Below are 23621 nucleotides of genomic sequence, written 5' to 3' on the forward strand. Positions count from 1 at the left end.
TAACAAATCTTTCAGTTGCCTTCATATCGATAGATTACTGTGTATATTCACTTAGATTGACAGATGCTTTGTCTTAGATAATTGTAATTATAATTCTAATTCTTTTTTCCTCTTTTTTTTCTTCTTTTCTGGATTAAACAAAGACTGATTACTTTTCACTTCTCACCTGTCAGGTTTACTGCTCCATTTTAATGCAGCAAAGAAGGGAGAAAAGGTGAAATGTTAGTTGACAAGCAGCAAACAGGGTAAGTATGACAACAGGAGGTGTAAGAAATGTTGACTTACAGTAAAGATATATAACTAAAACAAATTAAGAATGAGAGTTCATCAATATATTTAATCATAGAATCATAGAATAAATGGAGCACACAAGGTTAAGTCCAAAGAGAATCTTCTTCTGCTGGAAAAACCATCTCTTTTAGACATTATCTGCAAAGTAGTGCCACCTCAAATTTTAGCCAGTGAGATAATGGAGAATGGGTGCTTAATGTGAGCTATCAAAGTAATGTTAACTTTACACTGACAAATGGCATCTCACTGAGATGTAGTTCCCTCTTACATCCCAGAGAGAAGAGAGATGAGAAGAGGGCAGAGGAGAAAGTGAAGGAGAGAACAGAAGAAGAGAAGGAGAAAGTCAAGCGAAGAACAAGATTAAATGCATGAGACCCATAAGACTTACAGTAAATTAGGAAAAAAAAAAACCCACTTCTAAAACTATTTTACAAAACCAGGTAATTGAATGGCAAGAGATTTTTAACAGTACCCTGGAAAGCAGGGTAAGCATAAATCCTTCTCCGATGAATTATTACACACCTTTTTAGATTTAGAAGGAACTTCACATACTTGAAGTCTACAGTGATCTATATAGATCTGTAGTGATCTATGATCTCTAAAGAACAGCTAAATAGGGAAAATAATTTATTATCTTCCACCAAAAAGTTATACTATACACACACTGTAAATAAATAGTGTCTGTTGATCATACTAAATAGGGGTTCTACAAACTTTTAAAAGCCTGGAGTCTGCAATGACCAGATTACTCACATGTTATGGAAAAGTCCTTATAGAACACTTCATCATCAGATTCCCCCATTTTAATTTCTATGCTTTTTTTTACCGTCTGTGTTTTTGCCCTTAGAAGAATACTTCTTCTTCCAGCTCAGGATTCAGCAGGTGGCCAGCAGGTCGAGGGAGGTGATTCTGCCCCTCTGCTGTGGTGAGACCCCACTTGGAGTGCTGTGTCCAGCTCTGGGGTCCCTCAGCACAGGAAAGACAAGGAGTGGGTCCAGAAGAGGGCCACAGAAATGATCAGAGAATTGAACACCTCTCCTGTGAGGAAAGGCTGAGAGAGTTGGGTTGTTCAGCCTGGAGAAGAGAAGGTTCCAGGGAGATGTTGTGGTCTTTCAGACTTAAAGGGAGATTATAAGACGGGGACAGACATTTCAGCAGAGCCTGTTACAACAGGGGAAGGGGTAATGGTTTTAAACTAAAGGAGGGGAGATTGAGACTAGATGTAAGGAAGCAATTTTTACAATAAGGGTGGGGAAACACTGAAACAGGTTGCCCGGAGAAGCGGTAGATGCCCCATCCCTGGAAACATTCAAGGTCAGGTTGGATGGGGCTCTGAGCAACCTGATCCAGTTGAAGATGTCCCTGCTCATTGCAGCGGGGTTGGACTAGATGACCTATGATGGTCCCTTCCAACCCAAACTATTCTATGATTTTATGATTCTGCGATTCTGAATGCCAAAGTTCACTGTGTTCAAAAGATTCAAGCTTAGGCTCCTGTCTTCTGAACCAAATCAAAAAGTTGCTCTTTATAAGAGCAAACAACACAAAGTCTGTCAAGATGCCTTTGATTTATTTTCCCTCCAAATGGAAACACAGTCCACAAACAAACCTGATTCTAGAAAGACCTACAATGAGTAACATTCTGCTCTTCATCGAGAGGCTGAAATTAGTGAAATTGTCATGTCTTAAAAGTCAGGAGGAATGGCCACAGAAATTCATATGTTGGAAAAAAGAAAGAAAGAAAAGGAATGAAAGGCTGCTTCATGGAGACGTGGGACATGCACTCTCTAGTTTGCCAGTTTCTGAGATACACCGAACCACTTCTAGAGATCTTTAACATTGACTAACTGGGTTCCTAACCAGTTAAATCCTGTGTAATTGAACATGTATCACACATTCAAAAGTGAGTCAAAAGGATTTACTGTTGGTTTGTGTAAATTGTAGGTTGCAGCAGGGTAGCGCTTTATTAAAACTAGCTTGGGATATAATCTGTGACTCAAACAGCCCTCAGAATGGATAGGTGTTGCCTCTAGGGGAGACTAAGCCTGCACCATCTCTATATCTAGGAAAGTGTTTGCCTTTGTTTGAGATTTCAGATATAAATCTTACTATGCTGTATATTTTACTCCATGTTTGAACCAACAAAAATTTTATTTTCTTGAGGGCAAGAATATGACCCAAAAGAAAGTGATGTTTAGTTAATTTACTTGGATCCCTAAATTTCATTGTTTACACTTAAGTCCAATAGATTAAAGATCTGCTCCAAAATAATTGTCTCCCTTCACTATGACTGTAGGGTGGTATCACTGCTGCAATGACAGAGAACAGTGAACTGGTCACTGGCCAAGTAAGTTCCATTTGCCAAGACATCAACTCCAGGAAGACAGGAAATCCAACCATAACTCAGGAAAAAAAATATTCTAACTGTGAAGATAGCTGAGTACAGGAAGAGGTTGCCCAGTGAGGTTGTGGAGTTTCCATTCTAGGATATACTGAAACTTACCTGGACATGCCCCTGAGCCACCTGCTGTAGCTGGCCATGCTCTGAGCAGGGTTGGGACAGGGCAATCTCCAGAGGCATGACCCCTTGGTTCTGTGAAATCTGTGAGCTCTTCTGCACACAGTACATTAATCGGCCTCAACTGTGCTGGATATTATATTGTAGCTGTATTCGATGACAACAAAATGTACTCTTCAGTATTTTCCCTATCTATTAAGTATTAAGCTGCAATGACCCTTTGGCTATAATCTAATATATGATCAAAAAATCTTTCTATGCAGTATCTTTGCTTTCAGATTTTAAGAAGAGTAAATGCAGAGGCAATAACCTTTATACAAACTGACCAACAAATAACAAAGGGGTCAAACATGCGCTCCTAGCCTTTGGGACAGTTAAAATATGCTTCACAACAACCCACACAACTTATCCACGCTATCTGTGATAGCATCTGTTTTAAAGGAGGGCAAGATTTCTTCCCGTAAAATGATTCTTTTAGAAACTGCAGTCATCCTTCCTCTATGAAATTAAAATGTAAAAGTAGTATTGTAAATCATGGGATTAGCAGTCCAAGTCTGTTCATAAAGGTGTCTATGGACAGCTGGAATTAAGCATAGGTGACCATTTGAGTTACTACTCTTTGCACTCCGAAAGACACTGTCATTTCCCAGTCATCATCTTCCTACTGCACATCCTTCAACATTGTCTTCCCCTTTTTAATATTTTTCATGTTTTCATGTATTAGGCAGATGTCCCCTATCCTTTGTTTTCTTCTCTCCTTACCATACCTGTTGCACTTACGCCCCAATATACTCTAGAAATATACTTGTAAAGTTTCCTGTATCCATGAAAATGTCTTGTTTTCTTACTTTTTCTTGCACATTTTTACCATGTCCAACTCCTGTACTCACTGCAATTCCCTCAAACAGCGGTAACTAAGAAATTAAAATTTCACTGTTTTCTCAAAGCACTATGCTAAATATCCCTGCTGTCTTGACAAGTTATTGGTGTTCTAGTCAGTAAAGCCATCAAACTCTAGCTGTTAGCTTGCATCCAGGTTGTGTATTCTAGAAAAGAATATCCAATTGCATACTACTTTTTTTCCAGAAACAAAAAGTTCACAGAGGACCATAGACTGGTAAAACTGCAGTCATAATTTCTCAGAGGTAATTTGCCAAATCAGTGCAGTTTAACAATTTACAGCTTATAGCTGAAAATAGACAAATAAATAAATACACATGGACATTTGCCCAAACAGTTCTAGCACCAGTAGTAAATAACAGATGGAAAATGTGTCCCCCATTTTCAGTCAATGACAATCTTTTCATACTACTGATGAACAAATTTTACCTGATCATTTGTGGAATATGCCTATAATTTTTTTGGTAATAGAATTGAAGATTGTTATTATGGTTCCATAAATGTAATCAATATTTCCAGAAGCAGTGACACATCTGCTTTATATGCCATTGTTAGGACTTGTTTTGTAATATGGAAAAAGTTTTACTTTTAATACTCCAAAATAATCAGAGGCGTCTTTCATTTTTAGCACATCTCTAATGACCAGTTTTTGAAGCGACAGACAAGCACAAACGGAGGTTCACTCGTTTCTAATCAATTAGATTGGCTGAGACAGTAGGCACTAATAGAAACCTTCAGGAGGCATAATATCTGTAAGCAAAAGACCTTGTATTATGCTCTGTAAGAGTACAGCCCTAAATAACATTCTATAAATGTATATCTATTTGGAATCCAATGCTAAGGTTAAGCCTGGACTACTTTTTTTTGTTTGTTTTTACTGCTGACAGAGAATTCTTTTCCCAAAACTTGAAGCCAGCTCTCTACAGGCAACTTCAGAGGTGTTTGACTGGAGACACATAGGGTGGGAAAAGCATACAGTGTAGTGGAATTTAAGTATTTATATGTAGGTCATAGCATCATAGCCATTAGTTTTAGAAGACATACTCCATTTAATGAAATTATCCCTAGTGCACCCCTGCCCCCCAACAAGGTGACAGCATCTTTATAGTATTTCCCAATTATACTTTATCAATATATTTCAAAATTCTATTAGGAACAAAATCTAAACATTAAAATAAACTTTGTGGGTTTGATTCTTTGGTTTTGATTTAGTGTCTTGACCCCTGTGAACTCATTTACACTGTAAAAGGCTGTTATGTATAAATTAAGACATCACACAGAGTTTTCATCTAGCATGTTGTAAGGCAGAGGAAATTCCTTTCTGTAATAGCAAACCTAAATCTGTGTCACAGGCAGTGAAAGAAGAATAAGTGAAGTTTGATCTCATTGCAAGATTACTAGAAAACAGCTACTGATGTGCCTTTAATCTTTCAGTTCAGAGATTTAAATTCATATAGATACACTGCCAAATTGAGGCCAACTGTCAAAAGTAAAACCTCAAATTACTTGAGTGGAGACGAAAATCAGGTTTAACATCAAGCTGAACGTAACCCCTAATGTATTACTATTATACATCTAAAAATAAGTTTTAAAAAGTCAGATGTGTGAATTCCATACATATTTATATGCAAGCACGTATTTTCTTCACAAATGTATGCAAAGTGGAAAAAACATTTAAATGCAGAAATGTTAATAGAGTGTCATCAGCAGAAAAAGGTACCCACATACCTATAATTATTGGAAACTTTCAGTCAATCTACTAAAATTTCTGCAATGTTCTGGAAACCAGTAATAAATACGGAAATATCCTAAAGTAATGACAGTTACTATTTTGGAATAAAAAATACAGTGTGGAACAGTATTATAAAATGGCTACTGTATCAAAAAGTTACACACCAGTAATAAAACTAAAAGTTAAGCTTACCTTTTATAAAGAAGTATAGCAATAACAATACAGATGATAAACACCACTGCAAGAACTGGTCCAACAACCCAAATCAAGCCTTCTTCCTCATCTGTAATTGGTTGGGGATCAAGATCCATCGACACAACAGGATCAGAATATGGGCTGGTTGCATACATGGTCTATACAAATAAAATAAATGTTACTTAATGATAAAGGAGTGCATTTAAAATATTAACTACCCTAGATCTAAAATACATCTGTTGAAGAGAATGATGTAATGAACACAGCAATGTGAAAATGCTATTTTTCTTCAAGTCAGGTAGTATATAAACTTGCAAACTGAAGAGCATGTTGTTATTACTATCTTTATTTTATGCTCCACATACCAGCAGTGATCTGCAGACAAATGAGTAACACAGTCCTTCACAGAATACTTTGCAACTTAAGCAAATAATGAGAAAATGAAGTATTATGAGACTGAGGAATATAACCCATCAGTTGTTCTTTTTTGATTTTTTTTTTTAGTCTCATACTGGCTTAACACTCTTTCTGCCTGCAAGATAAGAAAGGATACTTCTGAAAGAATGAGAGTACTATAGGGAAAAATAAAGGGGAATGAATGTGTGATGTTCCTAGAAAAGAGTCCCAGTGCAATAGCAGGGTGCATTTTGATAAATCAAAAACTGCCTGATAAACACAGTGTTCTTACAGAAGATGGAGACAACTTGAATTTAAGACTGAAAAACAGGGGAGCCACTGTAGAATACTCAGGTAAGCCAAATACTCAAACTCTTTATTAGGGATGGAACTAGAATTATGAACCAACAGAAGTTGTTGAAAATCTTTGCCTTACTGGGTGGTGTAGAGCCAGCTGGACTAGGATAAGACCTGTGACAAGAAAGGAGTAGCTTTTTTTAAATCTGATCTGACCTGAGATGTCTGACCTATGCCTGAGGGCAGAGTTAAAATTACAAACAGGAAAGGCCGAGGAGCCAGCCGGCTAAAAATGGATCATGTAAAGAACTCTGAGCTACAGTAAAGTCAGACGTGGAGAATAGTTGGTACTTATTTATTGTCTTTGCTGGAGCGCATCCACCAGCACTAAGCTAGGATTTGAGGTACAGCTCTTGCAAAGGTCTTAAAAACTTGATTCGGCAGTAGATCAGGAATGCCAGCTAAGATAGTAGAAGATAATCAAGAGAAAAGATTAGTTTTCATTATCATATTTGCGCTGTATTCTGAAAGATGCCCTACGCTAGGACAACTGTTACCAAAGGAGGTGTTTTACACTTCATTTGGCCTTGATTTGGGTTCTGGGCTATGACAGTGTCTGCGTTTAAAGTTAGAGATAGGATTAGGACCGGCAGATCTGAGGCACTTAAATGCCAACTATGTCAGTTATGTTATTCTCTTTTACCAAACCTGGCACCAAAAAGTCTGTGATTGCTGTTTAGAAGCTGGGGAGTCTCCAAGTTCCGTTCCTGAAACACCTGAGCTGCCTGAGTTTTTTTCCCTGGTTTCAGTATTCTCAAAAGGTAGAAAAAAGTGCATTGCTACAGCAAAAAAACTCTTCATATTTAGCCTCTTTCTTTGGAGCAGACAGAAAAAGTGCCTGGAAATGAATACAGAAGGATGCTGAGGGATAACAGTATGAGCACTTACTACCTTTTCTCCAATAAATAGGACTTTGCTTTTAATTTTCAACCTACCTGTATTAATGACTAATTTAAACTAATTTATTATTTTGTCAAATTTATCTATTGGGGTTTTTTCCCTTCCTCTTGATAACATGCTTAACATATTTATAGACTGTAATCACAAGCTCTCTTAGCTTCCATTTTAGTAAGTTAAACAAATTCAGATCTTCCCATGCCCTCTTGTAAAGCAAGTTCTCCATTCTCCCAATCAACAGAGAAGTTTTGTTTTCTCTGAAGCAGAAACCTTGTGTAAAAAGTATTTTGAATATTGGAACAATCATTCCTCACAAGTTGCAACTCACACACCAGTAGGACCTATAGTCCTAGAAGAAAACCAGCTATATTGAGAGCAGATACCCTGGAGCACTGGGAGGTGAAGCTCACTCACCTTTACAAACTCTTCACTCTCTGTGAATACCCTCATGCTACTTCACATAGGACTTCTGGATGGCATGCTAAACCATATATTGTCCATATTTTAAGTTTAATAATGTCTTTTGAAATCTTCAAAAGTAGGCCCCTGGATATATTTAACCATACTAGCCTTTTAGCTGTAAATTTATAACCCTGTTTATTAATTCTTTTTCATCCTGATTTCTCTATAACAAAGCAATAACCTTAGGGTTCTATGAAATGACTAATGCCTTAATCAATACAGAAAAATATATAAGACATAGTTCTTTGTATTGAAAGCTCAATTTTAGTACAGGTAATTTCTGACATACAGATTTTTGGCCATCTAACTTTATAGCCAAAAGCTGTCTACTTTCTCCAGTTTGAACCTTTCTGATGCAGTGCCTTCATAATTCGTTGTCTATGCAGCCATTGTCAAAAAGTGCAAGGGGAATTTTTGATTTATGTTAGAGCCTCCAGGAAGCACTTATTTTATTTTCAAATGAAGCTATATATCAAAAAGTATTCAAATTGAAACTGTTTCCTCGTCTTTAAGTTGGCAAATTCTGTTGACATCAAGAAAGCAATTTTAAGGTTACACATTGGAAGCATTTGACTAGAATTCAGATTATTGGTGTAGTAGTTTCAAGTGGTTGAGCCAGCAAATGTACCTGTCAGGTTTAGATAGCAATTAGAAAGATACCATGTTACACACTGTATGTTAAAATGTTAATGTGTATTGCAACTTCTTTCAATAGTCCTATTTCTGTCTTTTTTTTTTTTTTACTCTATTACATGCAGTAGATTAACTCAAGCATAAAGGGACATAACTACAAGATGAATGACAGCTTGTTATTTAGCTCACCTCAGGAATTTTCCTTATTATTGAATTATTTTCTAACTTCCTAAAAATTCACTGACAAAGTTGTTAGGGAATGACTGTAACTAAAGACTGCTCATGTCTCTAATTCAATGGATCTTTCCAAGAATTCTGCATATCCAATACCACTATTCAGAGGTATTATTAAGGCAAGAGAGGAACTCTTTTTTAAATACATTGAGAAAGATGCTGCTGTGAAGTTCATGCCTCAGAACCTGTGTCAATGATCTCAAATAGCACAGCATGTAATTTGTGATGGATCCCAACACAGCTAATACTAGGTGATTAGGTTTCAGTTATACACGGAAGTAACACAAAGATGCAAGCAAAATAGAAAAGTTCAAGGAATGAATTGCATCTAAGGAAGGAAACATTCACTTTAGAGATGCTCTGACATATATTGTAAAAAAAAGCTTTTAGGAAGTGGAATAACCATTGAAAAAATGTTTTCGTGACTGAGGAAAGATATTTTGGGATTGAAAAATATTAACTAACTTACAGATTCTGAGTGCTCCATTACAGCCAACACAAAGAAGACATACTCTTGACCACTCTGCAGTTGCTTATTCTCAAAGCCACCATAATGCTTCTTATCCCCCAACGTGAACTCCGTAGGAAGAACTTCAAAATGAGCTGCAATATATGGCTTCAGTTCCACTTCCCTCCCAAGACGAATGCTTCTGCGTTTCCTAGCTATCTCCTTAAGCAGCTTTAGAATGAAGGGGGGTGGGGGGAAGAGACAGAGGGACATAAGGCAAGAACAGAAAGATACCTGTAAACAATTTTAATGTAACTTATTGACAATGTAATGAGAAAATTTAAAGCATGACCAGGAAGTACAAAAATACAATTTATCCACATTTCATGGGGCATATCAGTATTACTAAATCAGTTCTTGCAAAATCTGCCTGTTTTTGTCATCCTTGTTAAGATAAGACACTAGGTAGCAATTGCACTACCCAGACTACAAACAGAAAACAATTAGATAAATTTTCAGTGTCTGATCCTCTTGTCTCAGGGTGGGAGGGAATGGTGAGAGGGCGGTGCCGCGGCAGAAACTAGTAAAGCAAAATATCTTCTCTGAGGACATATATATACAGACATCCTATTACACATCTCATACATGTATGTCTATACATATATGAAGTCAGTCATGGAATAGAATCATAGAATCATTTATGTTGGAAAGGCCCTTAATAATGTGAAATCCAGCCATTAACCTAGTACTGCCAAGTCCACCACTAAACCCTGTCCTTAAGCACCACATCTACACATCTTTTAAATACCTCCAGGGATGGTGACTCAGCCACTTCCCTGGGCAGCCTGTTCCAGTGCTTGACAATGCTTTTGGTGAAGACATTTTTGCTAATATCCAATCTAAACCTCTCCTGGTGCACTTGTTACCTGGGAAAGCGACCAACACCTACCTCACTACAACCTCATTTCAGGTAGTTGTAGAGAGCGATACAGTCTCCCCTGAGCCTCTTTTTCTCCAGACTAAACAACCCCAGTTCCCTCAGCTGCTCCTCATAAGACTTGTTCTCCAGGCCCTTCATCAGCTTCGTTGCCCTTCTCTGGACACGCTCCAGCACTTCAATGCCTTTCTTGTAGTGATGGGCCCAAAACTGAATACAGTATTCGAAGTGCAGCCTCACTAGTGCTGAGTTCAAATGGACAATCAATTCCCTAATGCATAATAATATTTTCTCCCTCCCTAAGAACATGCATGATACCGTCTTATCTCCTGTTTGATACAACAAAACTTGTTAAGTCATAGGATGTTATTTGTTCCACAAACAGTAAACGAAGTGCAGAAGAGTTTATAGGAGTGATTTGTAAACATATCTTTCATCCTACACTGTCATTTTCTTTGTTAAAAAGCACCAAAAGTTGTGTTCTTCATGGTTTCTACACCACTACAAAATAGACTGGTGATAGGAATCTATGAATCCTATGAATATGATAGGACCTATGAATCCTAAGACACTACTGCCAAAGTACAAAATACTGTGTACTATGCTACATACACAACTCACACTTCAGATTTTAACTGCCTAATCTGACTTTCAAAATGTAACTTTTCCTTGTTTCATACAATATTTCTTCTGACGAACAAAGCATATTTATGGCAAGGTTAAATGCTAGGCTCAAACTTGTAAAACATTTACTAACTTAAGCTCAGCTGGTATAATCCCTTGATGAATTACTTATTAAATCAGACAAATGCTTATTCAATATCTTTTATCACTTTAGATATACTGGCATTCAACAAACGTTAATCTGATTTGATTACAAGGAACCCGAACTTTTCGTGGGTGATAAGTGATGACTTCTAAGACCTCTTTATGGTTCACCTCATTTTTCACTTATGAAACTTATTCAATGTCCTGTAGTCTCAGACTGCAATCATAAATTCTTCCAAGGTCACACAGTTGTTTTAGGCTTTTCAGCACTCAAACGGTACTAATACAATAGATTAGCACAAACTTCTTTATTAGGGGGAGGAAACAAATCTCCTTAGCTAGATAGAGATCAATAAAAAAAGAGATGAAAATCTCATCTTCACTATATATTTTCATTTTAAGGAATATGTTTAGTCAGGGAACCTCTCTCTTGCTTCAGTCTCTTCTTCAGTGTTAGGCCTCAGCTTAGCTAGCACATCTTCTTGCCTTCCATACATGGGACCTTGTATTTTGCAATTACATGATTAACAATTCCAATGCTGTAAAAATCTACTATTCACTCTGCTACTGAGACAGAAGCTTTTAATACTCATTACTTTAACACCCCTTCTCACTGAAGTACATATTTTAAACAGAGGCTAAAGACAGACACAGAAGCAACCTGTACCACTTCCTTAGCACTGAAGGCATTTGGATGTTACCCCTTTGAAGATTTACAGTCAACTGCTTTCCAGTTCTAAGGCTGAGTCTGTTCTCCATTGCAGAGATTTTACGTTCATTTCACTCTATCAATTTCCATGCCCCAACACAAAAGCTGGTACACTGAAATGGATCCCCTGAGCAAAAAAGAACTGACCATAATTTGAGACTAGAAATCATTATTCATTACTCAAGGACTCTATTACAATCAGCAGTCCATATTTCCCTTTCATTCTTCCTAAACAGTTTAATGAGCAGCTAGAATAAATTTGCATGGTATAAAAATGAGGGCAGTAGAGAATCGTAATATTACGAAGGTAATTATTGAAGGTGACTGTCACATCTGTTGGTAGCTTCCTATACCCTGGGTAGAGTTACTGGGGGCAGAATATGAGGCAGAGACTAATGAAAGTTTGCTCTAGGTTTCTTCAGCCCTTATAAGATCTGCTGAGGGAAGCACTTTGTGAAAAGTTTTTATCTGTATAAAGCCATCTTTTATGAAGATAGTAACAGCTATGCAGAGGGCTGAGCACTGGCTATCCTGAAGTCTGCTGAAACACAAAGGTAGGTATTCAGGTAATAACAATGTGATATGTATACTAACTGGAAGTCAGGAGCTGTAAGTACTGCAGTACCATGTGTAGTACATGGTTTGAGCCATCCCTGAAGATAACTGAAGATATGTTCATTTCCGGGAAGAGGTGACAGTGGAATTTAAATTTACTTGTGTGGCTACCTCAAATAAATTCTTTATCATGTGTTTCAGATTATACCATATTTACAATTTAGATTTTAGATAACTCATAATAAAATGTGAAAATACTGCAAGCGTACTGCAATCAAAATTAGATTGAGACTGAAAGAAGAAAAATATTTGATGTTAAGTGTTTCTCACATTTGAATTTGAACATAAAAGTACTGGTTGCTAAAGTACTGTATTACAGTGGGTCAAGTGATCAGATATTGAATTTTGGCTACGAATGCTAACAGCTAATTAGCCTGACTCAAATAAAATGAGTTCAACTTTTCATCACTACCAGTTAAACTTTGGTGTTTGTGTGTAGATAAAAATTTTGTCTGTGACATTGATTACACATGATTGTACAGATCTCAGGTGAACTCTGGCCTCATTCAAGTTTGATATACAAATGGGATTGGTGCCAAATATCATTAATTGCACATATATGTCCTGTGGTACTTTATACCGGGATTTCAATAAAATTACTGAGTTGATTTAACATGCAGGCTTTTATTTATGTTTTATTGTTTACAAATCTAAAGTAATCCTACTACATAATTCTTACTGCAAACCATAATATTTTGTTTATATTTCATTTATTTGCATGACATCTTTTTAAAGCCACTAGATCTCCTGATATTCAAAATAAATGAAATAAATTCAAAATAAAATAAAATGAAAATTTGAGTTAATAAAAATTATTGTATCTCTAATATCTGTTATTTTCAGATACACAAGTCCTAGTTCATTGTCTGCTCTTTTAAAATTCTGCATCTCTCTTATTTTCTTTCAGAACTGAGATTCAATGAACCAGGAAGATTAGGTAAATACAATAAGGCTGCAGAGTCTTTTGGACTGGTCAGTTATGTACTGGAGTTTACAGTCCAGAGCAGTGTTTTCTGTAAATACTTTTCTTCTGACATTTGAAGCAAAGTATTTGGAATATACTTCTTTGGAAAACCTATTACCCAACCAACCTTTTCTGAAACTAGCCAGATATCTGGAGATTGTACTAAAAAAGATATGCCCAAGTATCTTTACTTGACCATCAGGAACTACTTGCTCAGACAGCAGCGTGGTTAGTTCTTGTGAGTTTTTTTCAAAATTTATTTATTGTGCTGCTGCTTTCACATGTTTGTCAGGAATAGTACAGCTAATAACAATACGTATATATTTTCTAAACCTGGACACAAAATAGTCTTTTCATTAATAGAAACTGGATGAGTTAGCATGAAATACAGTTGCTGCATACTTCTGATTCTTCCCCTACTCAGTACTTGCGATATGTATTGGTGGCAATTGTAAAAGATATATTAAGGGTTTTAGTTCTTTATCAGAAATAATTTTCATTTTCCAGTCAGTGCATATCTTATTTCTTCCACCATTAATTCTACAATGTGGTCTCAATTATATCAGTAGAAGTGGGAAACAACCCATTCTGACCCAAATATTTCTGAATTAATAAATGCTTTTTATCAATCTGTTATACAGATTAATGCACCACAACTTGCAGAATGATTAAAATGACCCTTTGTTATGGGAATCAGCAGGACCTGTAGAATTTAATTGCCAAAAAGTTCAATGTCATCTGGCACCTATCCTTTAATCTGATAATGCTGCTGAATGTGACTACAGTCTTTGGATGTTAAAAGTGGGTGGCAATATTAAATCAGTTTTCCATTACTGTATGGATCTTGCTGTCAGAGTTTTACTGTTTAACTGTATTTGATGTCACCTAGGACTATGATCATGAGCTGATGGCTTTTACAATCCAAGCTCTTTTAAAGGGAAGAAGTTAATAGATCAAAGCAAATCATCGCTGCAATTGAATCAAATGAGATGATCACATAAATGAAACTAGTCAAGAGGAAACACAGGCTTCAATCAGTCAGTCAGCAGTAACGAAAGCCATGCCTTCCTTTGAACAGTTGTTTTTAATTTTCTGATTAAGGATTCTCCTGTTGCTGTGCATATTCTTCTTTGTCTTTTCTGATCAGAAAACAGACTAAATACTGAAAGACCTCTGGTTATTTTTTGAAAGCTTTCTACAGCATTGTTAGTTTGGTGAAGATATTTATTTTCCTTACATTTTGATGCAAACATTGAAATTTATATCCATTTTGTTAATAGCAGAAGGGAAAAAAAGCCTTGTGATTGCTCACAGATGATTATTACTTCCCAGTGATTGTGTTACGGGGAAGCATATGGTGAAGAATCTCTGTAACATGAAACTATTGATTTTTTAATCCACCAAAGGAAAGTGGAAAAATAGACAGGATCCACTCAAAAGATCACTAAAACAAGAGTAAAGAAACTGATTTTGATCTCCGGTCTTTGAATTCAGAGATATTACATGTAAAAATTACCATAGCATCTGAATGAGATCTAAAATCCTAGCTAGATACAACAATAACAACACCACCTGCCTTTTGTACAGAGCTTTCATATTGGGCTCTCAAAAGAGCTTTACAATGATAAATATTGGTATTACTCTAAATTTACAGATTGGAAGAAGCAAGACAAGTTCGCATGAGCTATCCTGTCCTTCAGTAAAACAGAAGACAGGACTGAATGCTGACAATATACTTCCCGGAATTATTAATATATCAATTACATAATGAATTGATCTATAGTATTACTGGGCTTATATCCTAGAGGTCTTTTCCAACCTTAATTATTCTATGATTCTATAGTTCCACCCTTTAGGTTAATAACATTTATAGTGTCGAATGATGACATGATGTTTCTCCTTCCTACTTCATTCATTTATTTCTGAGCAGAAACTGTCAGTAGAATGGAGACTACTGTAAAAGTTTTATAACCAGAAGCATTACAGTATGTCAGAATTAGGTAAAAACACCACAAGAAGGTCAAATGTTAAATTGCAGTGCAAATTGCAATTTAGCATTTGTTACAGGCTTCGTAAACATCCCACTAATGATCCAGACCTTTATTAGAGTTCATATCATTGGTGATTAAGCTTTTGCTGACAACTCATTTCACCTCCTGCACTTTTGCATTATGCTTTACAATAGGAAAAGAATAAAATATTAATGCCAACAAAGGTCAGACACTTTGTGTGCTTTCTTGCAACTTAATGTCTTTATTGTCTTCTAATTTAACTAATTTGAAGTTTTGTTTCAGTCCCCAGGGGTTAATTCAAATATAAATATAAAATATCCTGACAATCGGAACTTCTAAAACTGGTGTGTTAATCATGTACCACTAATAAGATTGTTTCTTTAATAAAGGAGAAGATGACAACAAAAAAATACAGTACCTCATCTAGTTCCATTTCATCTGGACTCTCCCACGGTTTGATAAACTTTCCACGAGACCTCTTCAAAGGCACAATAACTATGTAATAACCTCTGTAAAAGAAACAGACAAAAGTGAAGTTGAAGGAAAAGGAATAGATAAATTGATGGAGTAGGTGTCTGTTCAGAGGAACTCAGGAGAACACTGGTATGTTGAGAGCAAACTTTTGCACATTATTACGCCACTGCAGCTTTCCAAACCTAGTTGTAAAGATTCACGCTCTTGAAACCACATCCAGTGTAAAATATTTGACACACAAATGGCACTAATTACCCGCCTTCTCATGTAAACATATAAATATGTATAAGAAAATTTAATTACAATGTTCTAAAATGCCTGCATGTTTGACTGCAGTTTATTATTTCATTTGAAATACAGGAGCCATGGGATGTTTGTGCTCTGCCACTGTTACACTGGGAAGAAACCCCAAGCCCCTAAATTGAAACATATTATCATATATTTAAATCTCAGTTATCACCCCCTCTTCCCCCATTTTCATGTATAATCAGAATAGTAGGTTAACATAATGTGTTTGTTGATACCTATACTGTTATAAACAGAAAGTAAAGAAGACAGTATACACTCCACCCACACAATCTTTACCTTTGAGTATCAATCACGATCAGCTTTATCTGCTTAAGTATTCTGTTCACAGTCATAGGCAAGTGAGCTTGATGTATGCTCTCTTTACAGCTATGATTTGCAAATTACATATACCAGTTTTCCTCAGAAACATTTTCCTGAAAATACCTTCCTCCTCCCCACCATGGAGACTAGTAAATTATACTTTCTAGTATAATAGAGATATGGCACTTGTTTCCTTCACAAAGCCTGGATACATGTCAGGCAGATCCATAATTTCACATTAGTGTGAGGAAAGAAGCAGTAGAATCACAACAGCAGGACATCCAGGATAGTATAATATACATCTTCTTGATAAACACACTTGTCAAAAAGGCAAGAAACTCACAGAGGAGACAGAAAGAAGCTGCTCTCCTTTGTTTCTAGCTTATTAAGAAGGTCTCTCTGGCTCTCCATTATGGAAGGTAATTTTAGTGTCTCATGGACCCCTTCTTCTCTTCCAGTCTGTCATTTTTTACAGCCTATTCAACCTCCTGCAGCACTATTTATTTTGCTCACACGATGCAGCTGAAAAACCTAAAGTTATTAATGAGAGTCTACAGAAAAGGACTTGCCTTGACCAAAATTGATCAAAAACTATCTTAAGTCTAAACTGATGCTATAAATTTTTCCATACCAGTGCACACCATTGGTCCATTTTAATGGTCTCTTCTTAATTAAAGCTCCTTCCCATAGAAGAAATGTAACAAAACTTTGGATTTTCAACTACTGTAGTAAATGTACATATTTATTACTTGTTAAGAAATTTGATAAATTTTTCTGTGGAAATGCTGAGCTCCACAGATTCTTAACTGCTGCTCACTTGCTGTATTTCAGTGTTTAAATAAAATCCGCAGCATGCATTCTTATACTAAGAACATGATCAATCATATTCTGCACTGATGTTCTGATTCAAAGCTAGTAAGGCTGGTTGAAGCCAGATTTTAAACCTGAGTATCTATTTCAAAAATTCTTTGGTCACATGAATAACAAATCCTAGTGAATACTGATTTATCCATGTATAAAATAACTACAATGTACATACCTTTACTTTAACAGATTCCTAAGGATCAAGACAAAAAGCAATTGAGAATTGGCCCCTATATGTCTTTCAGACATCGAAGACACAGCTGCTGGATGAACTGCACAGCAGCCTCTTACTTATCTTTTTTTATTATTATTTCCTCTTTTCCTTTTTTAAGGTAACAGAGTATTCATACCTTTTTTTTTTTTAAAATCAAGGAACATCCAGAATGTAAATCTTACTTTCACACTCTTTCACACTTTCTTCGTGCATGCCTCCCACTCATGACTTTGAGCATCCACTAAGACTTTCAGCACATATAGAGCATTTCAAAGTCAAAACCACATCAGCAGCAAGCAGAAAAATTAAACTGTTCACATAAATACACAGTGCTGCAAATTGTAAAGGACAACAAAGTTCTGTTATTTCTAGCTAACTCCAGAAAATGCAATATCTCTTGAAAAAAAAAAAGTTTTATCATTTCCTTTACTATTTGCTTGTTCATTTTGAGGGATTTTTAGGGGGGAAGGATGAGAAATGCAGGTTTTGCTTGGATATTGCTTGAACTACTGAGTATTACCAAGGCCAAAGTCTTCCATAAAACTCTGTTTTTACCTAAGACTTTGCAAAGATGGAAGACATTCAGAGAAACATGAACTGCCCTTTGCACATCAAAATTGCTTTGGATTAGCCCAAAATATTACAGGAAAATGAAGAAATTGCTCACTTGAGATGACTCCAGCAAGACATCTATTTTACCTAGCATAAGGTGAGCTCTGCTCCAATTTCTATGCTGTGTCACCATCAAACATTCAAATAATGAAAATTACTTCTACCATCTTTAATTAATTACAACGGCTCTTATAACATTACCCTCAATTCCATTAGTATTTACCTATAATTCATTACAGCAGACCATTAACTGTTTCACTTTCTGTGTAATTAGTATTACTGCAAGATTCTCAGTGTATAGTACTTCATAGTAAAATAGAGATAATCATGAGCATATAATGGACCCATAGAGGAAGACCAACTGTAAAAATGTCAACATAACTATTACACAAAATTATTCTTCCTATACAAAGACTATAGCTGCAATAATCTTACTTATTCTTGCAAGCATCAGGTAAGCTTTTTTGTTCAGTATATAGTTGCTTTGGTATGCCTGCTTCAAAGGGTCAAGTCAATATTTTTTTTGTTGTTTTGTTTTTCTATCTGAAGCCCAATCACATCTTCTTAGGAAATAGATATAGAAGGGGGAGATACATTATTTCCAAAATTGGCAGTTGGACACCATAGGTTTAATATACCTTTCCTGATGTCACTTAGCGTCTTTCACTTTTTCACACTACATAAAAGGAAGGGCATTGGCTCTTTTTCCACTGCTGTCTTCTGCTATTGTTTGTCCAGATACCATGTACATTTTTCTCTCTGTGAATGCTCTGCGTCATAAATCTTTTTTGACTCATTCCATCTTCAGTCTTCCTTAGCTGCATTTGTTACTGACCGCATCTTACTCAATCTAATGATAATGGCTACATTTTTCCGTTTTTCATCCTTCTAATGTCTCAAAGTCATTTCTTTCTTGACCTCACCTGCCTCAAAATCCTCAGTCAGTAATGAAAAAGGGGAGCAGCTTCCTACAAAGCTGTCAGTAAAAATCCACCAGGGAGAGGACAAGTTGAATCCCAAACAATATTTAATGACTTGCTCATTTTCCTCCCCATTTCCTTTACATTACACATGGGAACCTTATAGACCAACAAGAATCACTATAAGCAGAGCAATAACACTTATTGATTGTACCATGCTTCAGGTTTTCTTGGCAAATCTTTTCATCCCTGCTGACTGTGTGCTGTCAGCTCTTAGTCCTATTTCTGCTGTTTAGATCTCCACAGCACCTTTTCCCCAAAAAATCTCAGTAATCTTTAGGAATCTCTCTGCCAAATTTTTCAGCAAAATCTCCTGTTTTCTGTCTGGGGCCAGTGGAGAGGACCTGCGATCTTTCTTTTAATAAAAAACTTCAGTATTAATTAATCTGAATTAGTGTAAGTGCAGTAACAATTCTGTAAAACTCCACATAAATCTGGAATGAACGAGTCTGAGTACTTCAAGGTCCTGCAGGAGGGTAGCTGGACAGGGTAGATGGGTTATCCATTCTTCTTGAGAGGATACATTGTTCAAAGCACAACTGGTTTCCTTAATCCATCTTTGTTCTTTGAGATCAGTGATAAAACACAAAAGTGCTCTGAGAAACAACTAAAAATTGAAGGACAATCCTTTTCCATTTATTTCCACCTAGATTTTACTCAGTCTTACATACCTGGTTAAGCGAAAAACATATGGAATAGTTCCAGATGGAAGAGACTTACAACAATCACCTAGTCCAACTGCCTGACCACTGCAGGGCTGACCAAAAGTTGAAGCATGTTATTAAGGGCATTGTCCAACTGACAGGCTTGGGGCATCAACCACCTCTCTGGGAAGCCTGTTCCAGTCTTCCACTACCCTCTTGGTAAAGAAATGCTTCCTAATGTCCAGTCTGAACCTCCCCTGGTGAAGCTTTGAATCATTCCTGTGCATCTTATCACAGAATACCAGGGAGAAGAGATCAGCACCTCCCTCTCCACTTCCCCTCCTCAGGAAGCTGTAGAGAGCAATGAGGTCACCCCTCAGCCTCCTTTCCTCCAAATGAGACAAGCCTGAAGTCCTTAGCCACTCCTCACAGTACATCCCTTCCAGCCCTTTCATCAGCTTTGTTGCCCTCCTCCGGACAGTTTCAAATACCTTAACAACAGAATCTGGGATTGTTTCCTGTTAGATTTGATGCCATCAATGACTGCTCAATGCTCCAATCTATCTAGATCACTCTGCAAGGTCTCCTGTCCCTTGAGAGAGTCAAAATCACCTCCCAGTTTAGTATCGTCAAATATTAGTCCAATATAAATCAAATACTATTGCCGAGTGCTGTACTCTCCGTACTGCTATGGACAATAAAGCCCTGGTCTGCCACTACAGCTCTAGATTTTATTAACAGTAAGAAAAATCACCTTTCTACAGATAAAACCAATGGTATGTCATTCATTCACTCACTTTATATTCTCATTTGAAGGTACTTCTGGAAGTTCCACAGTTATCATGCCATCTAAGTTGGTCTTTCCAATGAAGACTGGCTTGGTCCGAAGCACATCTGGCGCAGTCTTTGCTGTCACTCTGTGCTGAAGACCCCCAGCACTATTCCCTCTGTTTGTCAGCACAAATGAATATGATGTCTCTGGCTTCAAGTTAGTGATCAGCTTTTGAGTAGCACGTCCATCAACCTCCACCACCATTTTCCCATCATCATAAAGGATCTAAGTTAATATATAAATTGAAGGTGGTTTTGGTTACTAAGAGAAGGCAACTGATACTATCACACTGAATTCAGGAATGAACGTAGCTATAAATTAAAATTAAAGGGCATTTTGGGCTGTAAGATAGTACTGAAAAAAAAGAACTACATTAATTTAAAGCAGTGTAAGCACTCCTAAAATCCAATCTCACTTATTCACATTCAGTATTTTTGCACACTGGTTGTTAAAGGTACCTTGACTTTTTCATTCCCACTCATTATTCAGAAAGGTTTTTGCAACATTTAGTTCATAAAATACCGCTCTCCACTGGCCGCTGCCTTAGATGACACAATTGATGAAGAATAATGCAGAAGAAATGCCAGCCATACCACACGTTACATTGAGTCTCTTTATCTGGCTAATGATATAGATAGTATAGTGAGTTTTAAAGCAAAATTTGTTGTTGTAAATGTGAGGAGACAAAAACCAAAATAATACTCAGTTATGGTCACTACAGAAATTACTAAAAAATAAGAAAAAAAAGTTATTTTCTTTCCACTGTTTCCTCTAAAATATAGTAGTATTGAACTACAAATTTTCAAGGTGTTCATACCATGTATAATAACTAGTATGAGCCTGACTTGGAAATACTGTTACAACAGTGGAAAGCTCATATTGCCAAATGACTGAATTTAACAGCTTGGATCAGTATTGCTGATTAGTTTGCATTCTTAAATGCAGCAATACCAAAAAAATCCGCATATTCAGTAAGCTACTTAACCAGGTGAATGGCATCCTCTAGTTTCTGTATTTTCTCTTATACAAATGGAAAGTAACTTACTTTGAAAGGCAAGGCTGAATTGTAATTTTCTGGAATTTCCCAGGACAGCAAAACAGAAGTCTTCATTACTGCTTTAACATGAAAATTTTTTGCAAACACTGCTGGAAAAAAAGAAACAATGTATATAAACAACTTCTTGGAGCTTAGATCTTCGCATGTTTCCACTGCTACGTGGGAGTATTAGCTTTCCATTTAGGTCAAAAACAACAAGGATTGAATGCTCCTACCTGTTCGCTCATATTTAAATATCCCATTTTAACTCATTCTCACTCTTACCTAGTGACAACCCAACACACACATTTTCCTTACCTGAAAAAATTGTGAAGATGTTAGCCAGAACTTGCTTGGGACAACTGAATTCTAAGGCATCCAAAACATATTAAGATTTACATACTTTACCTTTTGTCTTTGATGAACCTATTTTTATGAATGGGCCGGTCAGTTTTATTTACAGCTTCAAAAACACTGATATCCAAAGACCGATACTCCTTTAAAGGTCAACGCCATAAGCAGACAAATCCTACCTTGATCCACGGGTAGTGTCCTGAACTGGACACTTGGACTATATGGACCAGGCCCTTTGCTTGTATGGGCACGTACTTTTACATCATATGTGGTATCTGGTTTTAAGCCAGAAAGTGTCATAGTGGTATCAGCAGGAACAACAGGGAGTTCAACTGGCTGGTAAGCAACATTGATATCTCTGTACAAGATGGTGTATTTGGTGATAATGCCATTTCTCTCTGCCAAGAGTGGCATCTGCCAAGTTAATTGAACAGATGTAGAAGTAGAGCTCTCCGAGTGAAGATTTTGGGGAAATCCACTGGGTACCTCTTCAGGAACAGAAATCTCTTTAACCATCTCCTCCCCAAAGCCCACTTTATTTCTAGCTGAAAGCCTGAAGACATAAGAAGCTCCTTTGTGAATGTCTGTGGCCGTGAAATGATCTTCCTTCTCTGAGAACTCCATGGTTGTAAATGCATCCATGTCTTTGCGACCAAACTTCAGGCGATAACCCTGCAGCGGGCCAAAAGTGTCCACAGGAGGGTGCCACTGAATTAGAGCCGTGTTCATCTGTGTGTGGCTAATCACAAGCCGAGGTTTGCCTGGAACTGTAGCACAATGTTACTTAAAGACAATAAATACACACAGAATTGCATGTACAATTCTTGAGCCTAGTTTTAGCAGGAATAGGGATAAATTTTCTCTTCCCTCATTCTAGTTCCACAAATTACTGTCTTATGGAAGAAATAATGTCTCGTCCTGCACTATTGAGTCATACAGTATAATGAACTACAATAGTAAAGCCATTTACTATTTGTTGTCTCTTCCCTTACCATTATTTCTAAATACAGAGAACATTCAGAGGCACAGGACTTAGGAACACAAGTCAAGAAATAAAACTTCAAACAGACATCTTATGAATGGTTCTGTCTCACTTACAAATCCTTGCTTGCAAAAAAAGAGTATTGTCATAAGTATTCATTAATTTAATCCAAGGCACATTCCTGCCATTCCTGTAAATGGAAAAATAATTAATGATAAAAGCAGCAGTAGTGGTAGTAATAATAATAATGATGGAGAAATTACAAGTTTCTAGATGTGATACTTAAAATGTTGTAGAAGGGAAGTCAGACCAACCTTGTCATCAACAATCATTACTATATATGACAGAACCCTATCATTCCACTTCCCATACACAAATACCTCCAGAATGGTCTGTTTCAGCTTTAAGCAATAGCACAGTTTGGACTTAAACTTCTTGATTGTCCTGGCTTATCATATATGATTTAGTTTCCAGCATGGTCTTGGTGCACATGAACTGGACTTCTTCTGAAGAACACTAAATTGGAAGCTCTTTTAACCTGCACGCCAGATACACTCAGATCCTTAACGGGGACCTACTGGTTGGAACTGATGATTTGTCCTTCAGAGAAATTCAGACTCTGGGTGTGGTGAGGACATTCAGTCCAGAGGATCTAATTCACCGTAACTGAGGGGAAAATCCCATGACACAACCTATATGGTATACACTACTGGAGTCCCCATATCAATTGTTCTCATTTACTGTTTCTATTTTATTTATATATTATTTTTTAATTATTCATTTATTCATATTCATTTATATACATATATATTTCATTTATATTTTCATTAATATTTCTATTTCAAAATAGTCTGTTTCTATTACAATGATTTATTTGATAATGAAGCATATCCGTAACTACTTAGAATTTTGTTACTAATGCCTGACTGGCCAAGAGACTAGAATAGTTTTG

At 36.6% G+C, this 23621-nt stretch overlaps 1 protein-coding gene across 7 annotated transcripts in view; it reads right to left on the reverse strand.

Moving 5' to 3' along the window:
* Positions 1-23621, reverse strand: part of PTPRD (protein tyrosine phosphatase receptor type D) — a 444998-nt gene that overhangs the window by 87031 nt on the left and 334346 nt on the right. For 5 of the 7 annotated variants that reach the window (XM_064437711.1, XM_064437709.1, XM_064437710.1 and 2 more), the window contains 6 exons: positions 21867-22454; positions 21343-21443; positions 20263-20522; positions 15487-15577; positions 9085-9294; positions 5634-5794 (listed from right to left, as the gene is read on the reverse strand). In XM_064437711.1, coding sequence (XP_064293781.1) covers positions 5634-5794; positions 9085-9294; positions 15487-15577; positions 20263-20522; positions 21343-21443; positions 21867-22454 — 1411 coding nt within the window. The remainder of the gene's footprint in view (positions 1-5633; positions 5795-9084; positions 9295-15486; positions 15578-20262; positions 20523-21342; positions 21444-21866; positions 22455-23621) is intronic. The other 2 variants (XM_064437712.1, XM_064437715.1) reach the window with 2 other exon arrangements.

The sequence above is a fragment of the Phalacrocorax carbo genome, chromosome Z (assembly GCF_963921805.1).
Source record: "Phalacrocorax carbo chromosome Z, bPhaCar2.1, whole genome shotgun sequence".
Taxonomy (NCBI): Eukaryota; Metazoa; Chordata; class Aves; order Suliformes; family Phalacrocoracidae; genus Phalacrocorax; species Phalacrocorax carbo.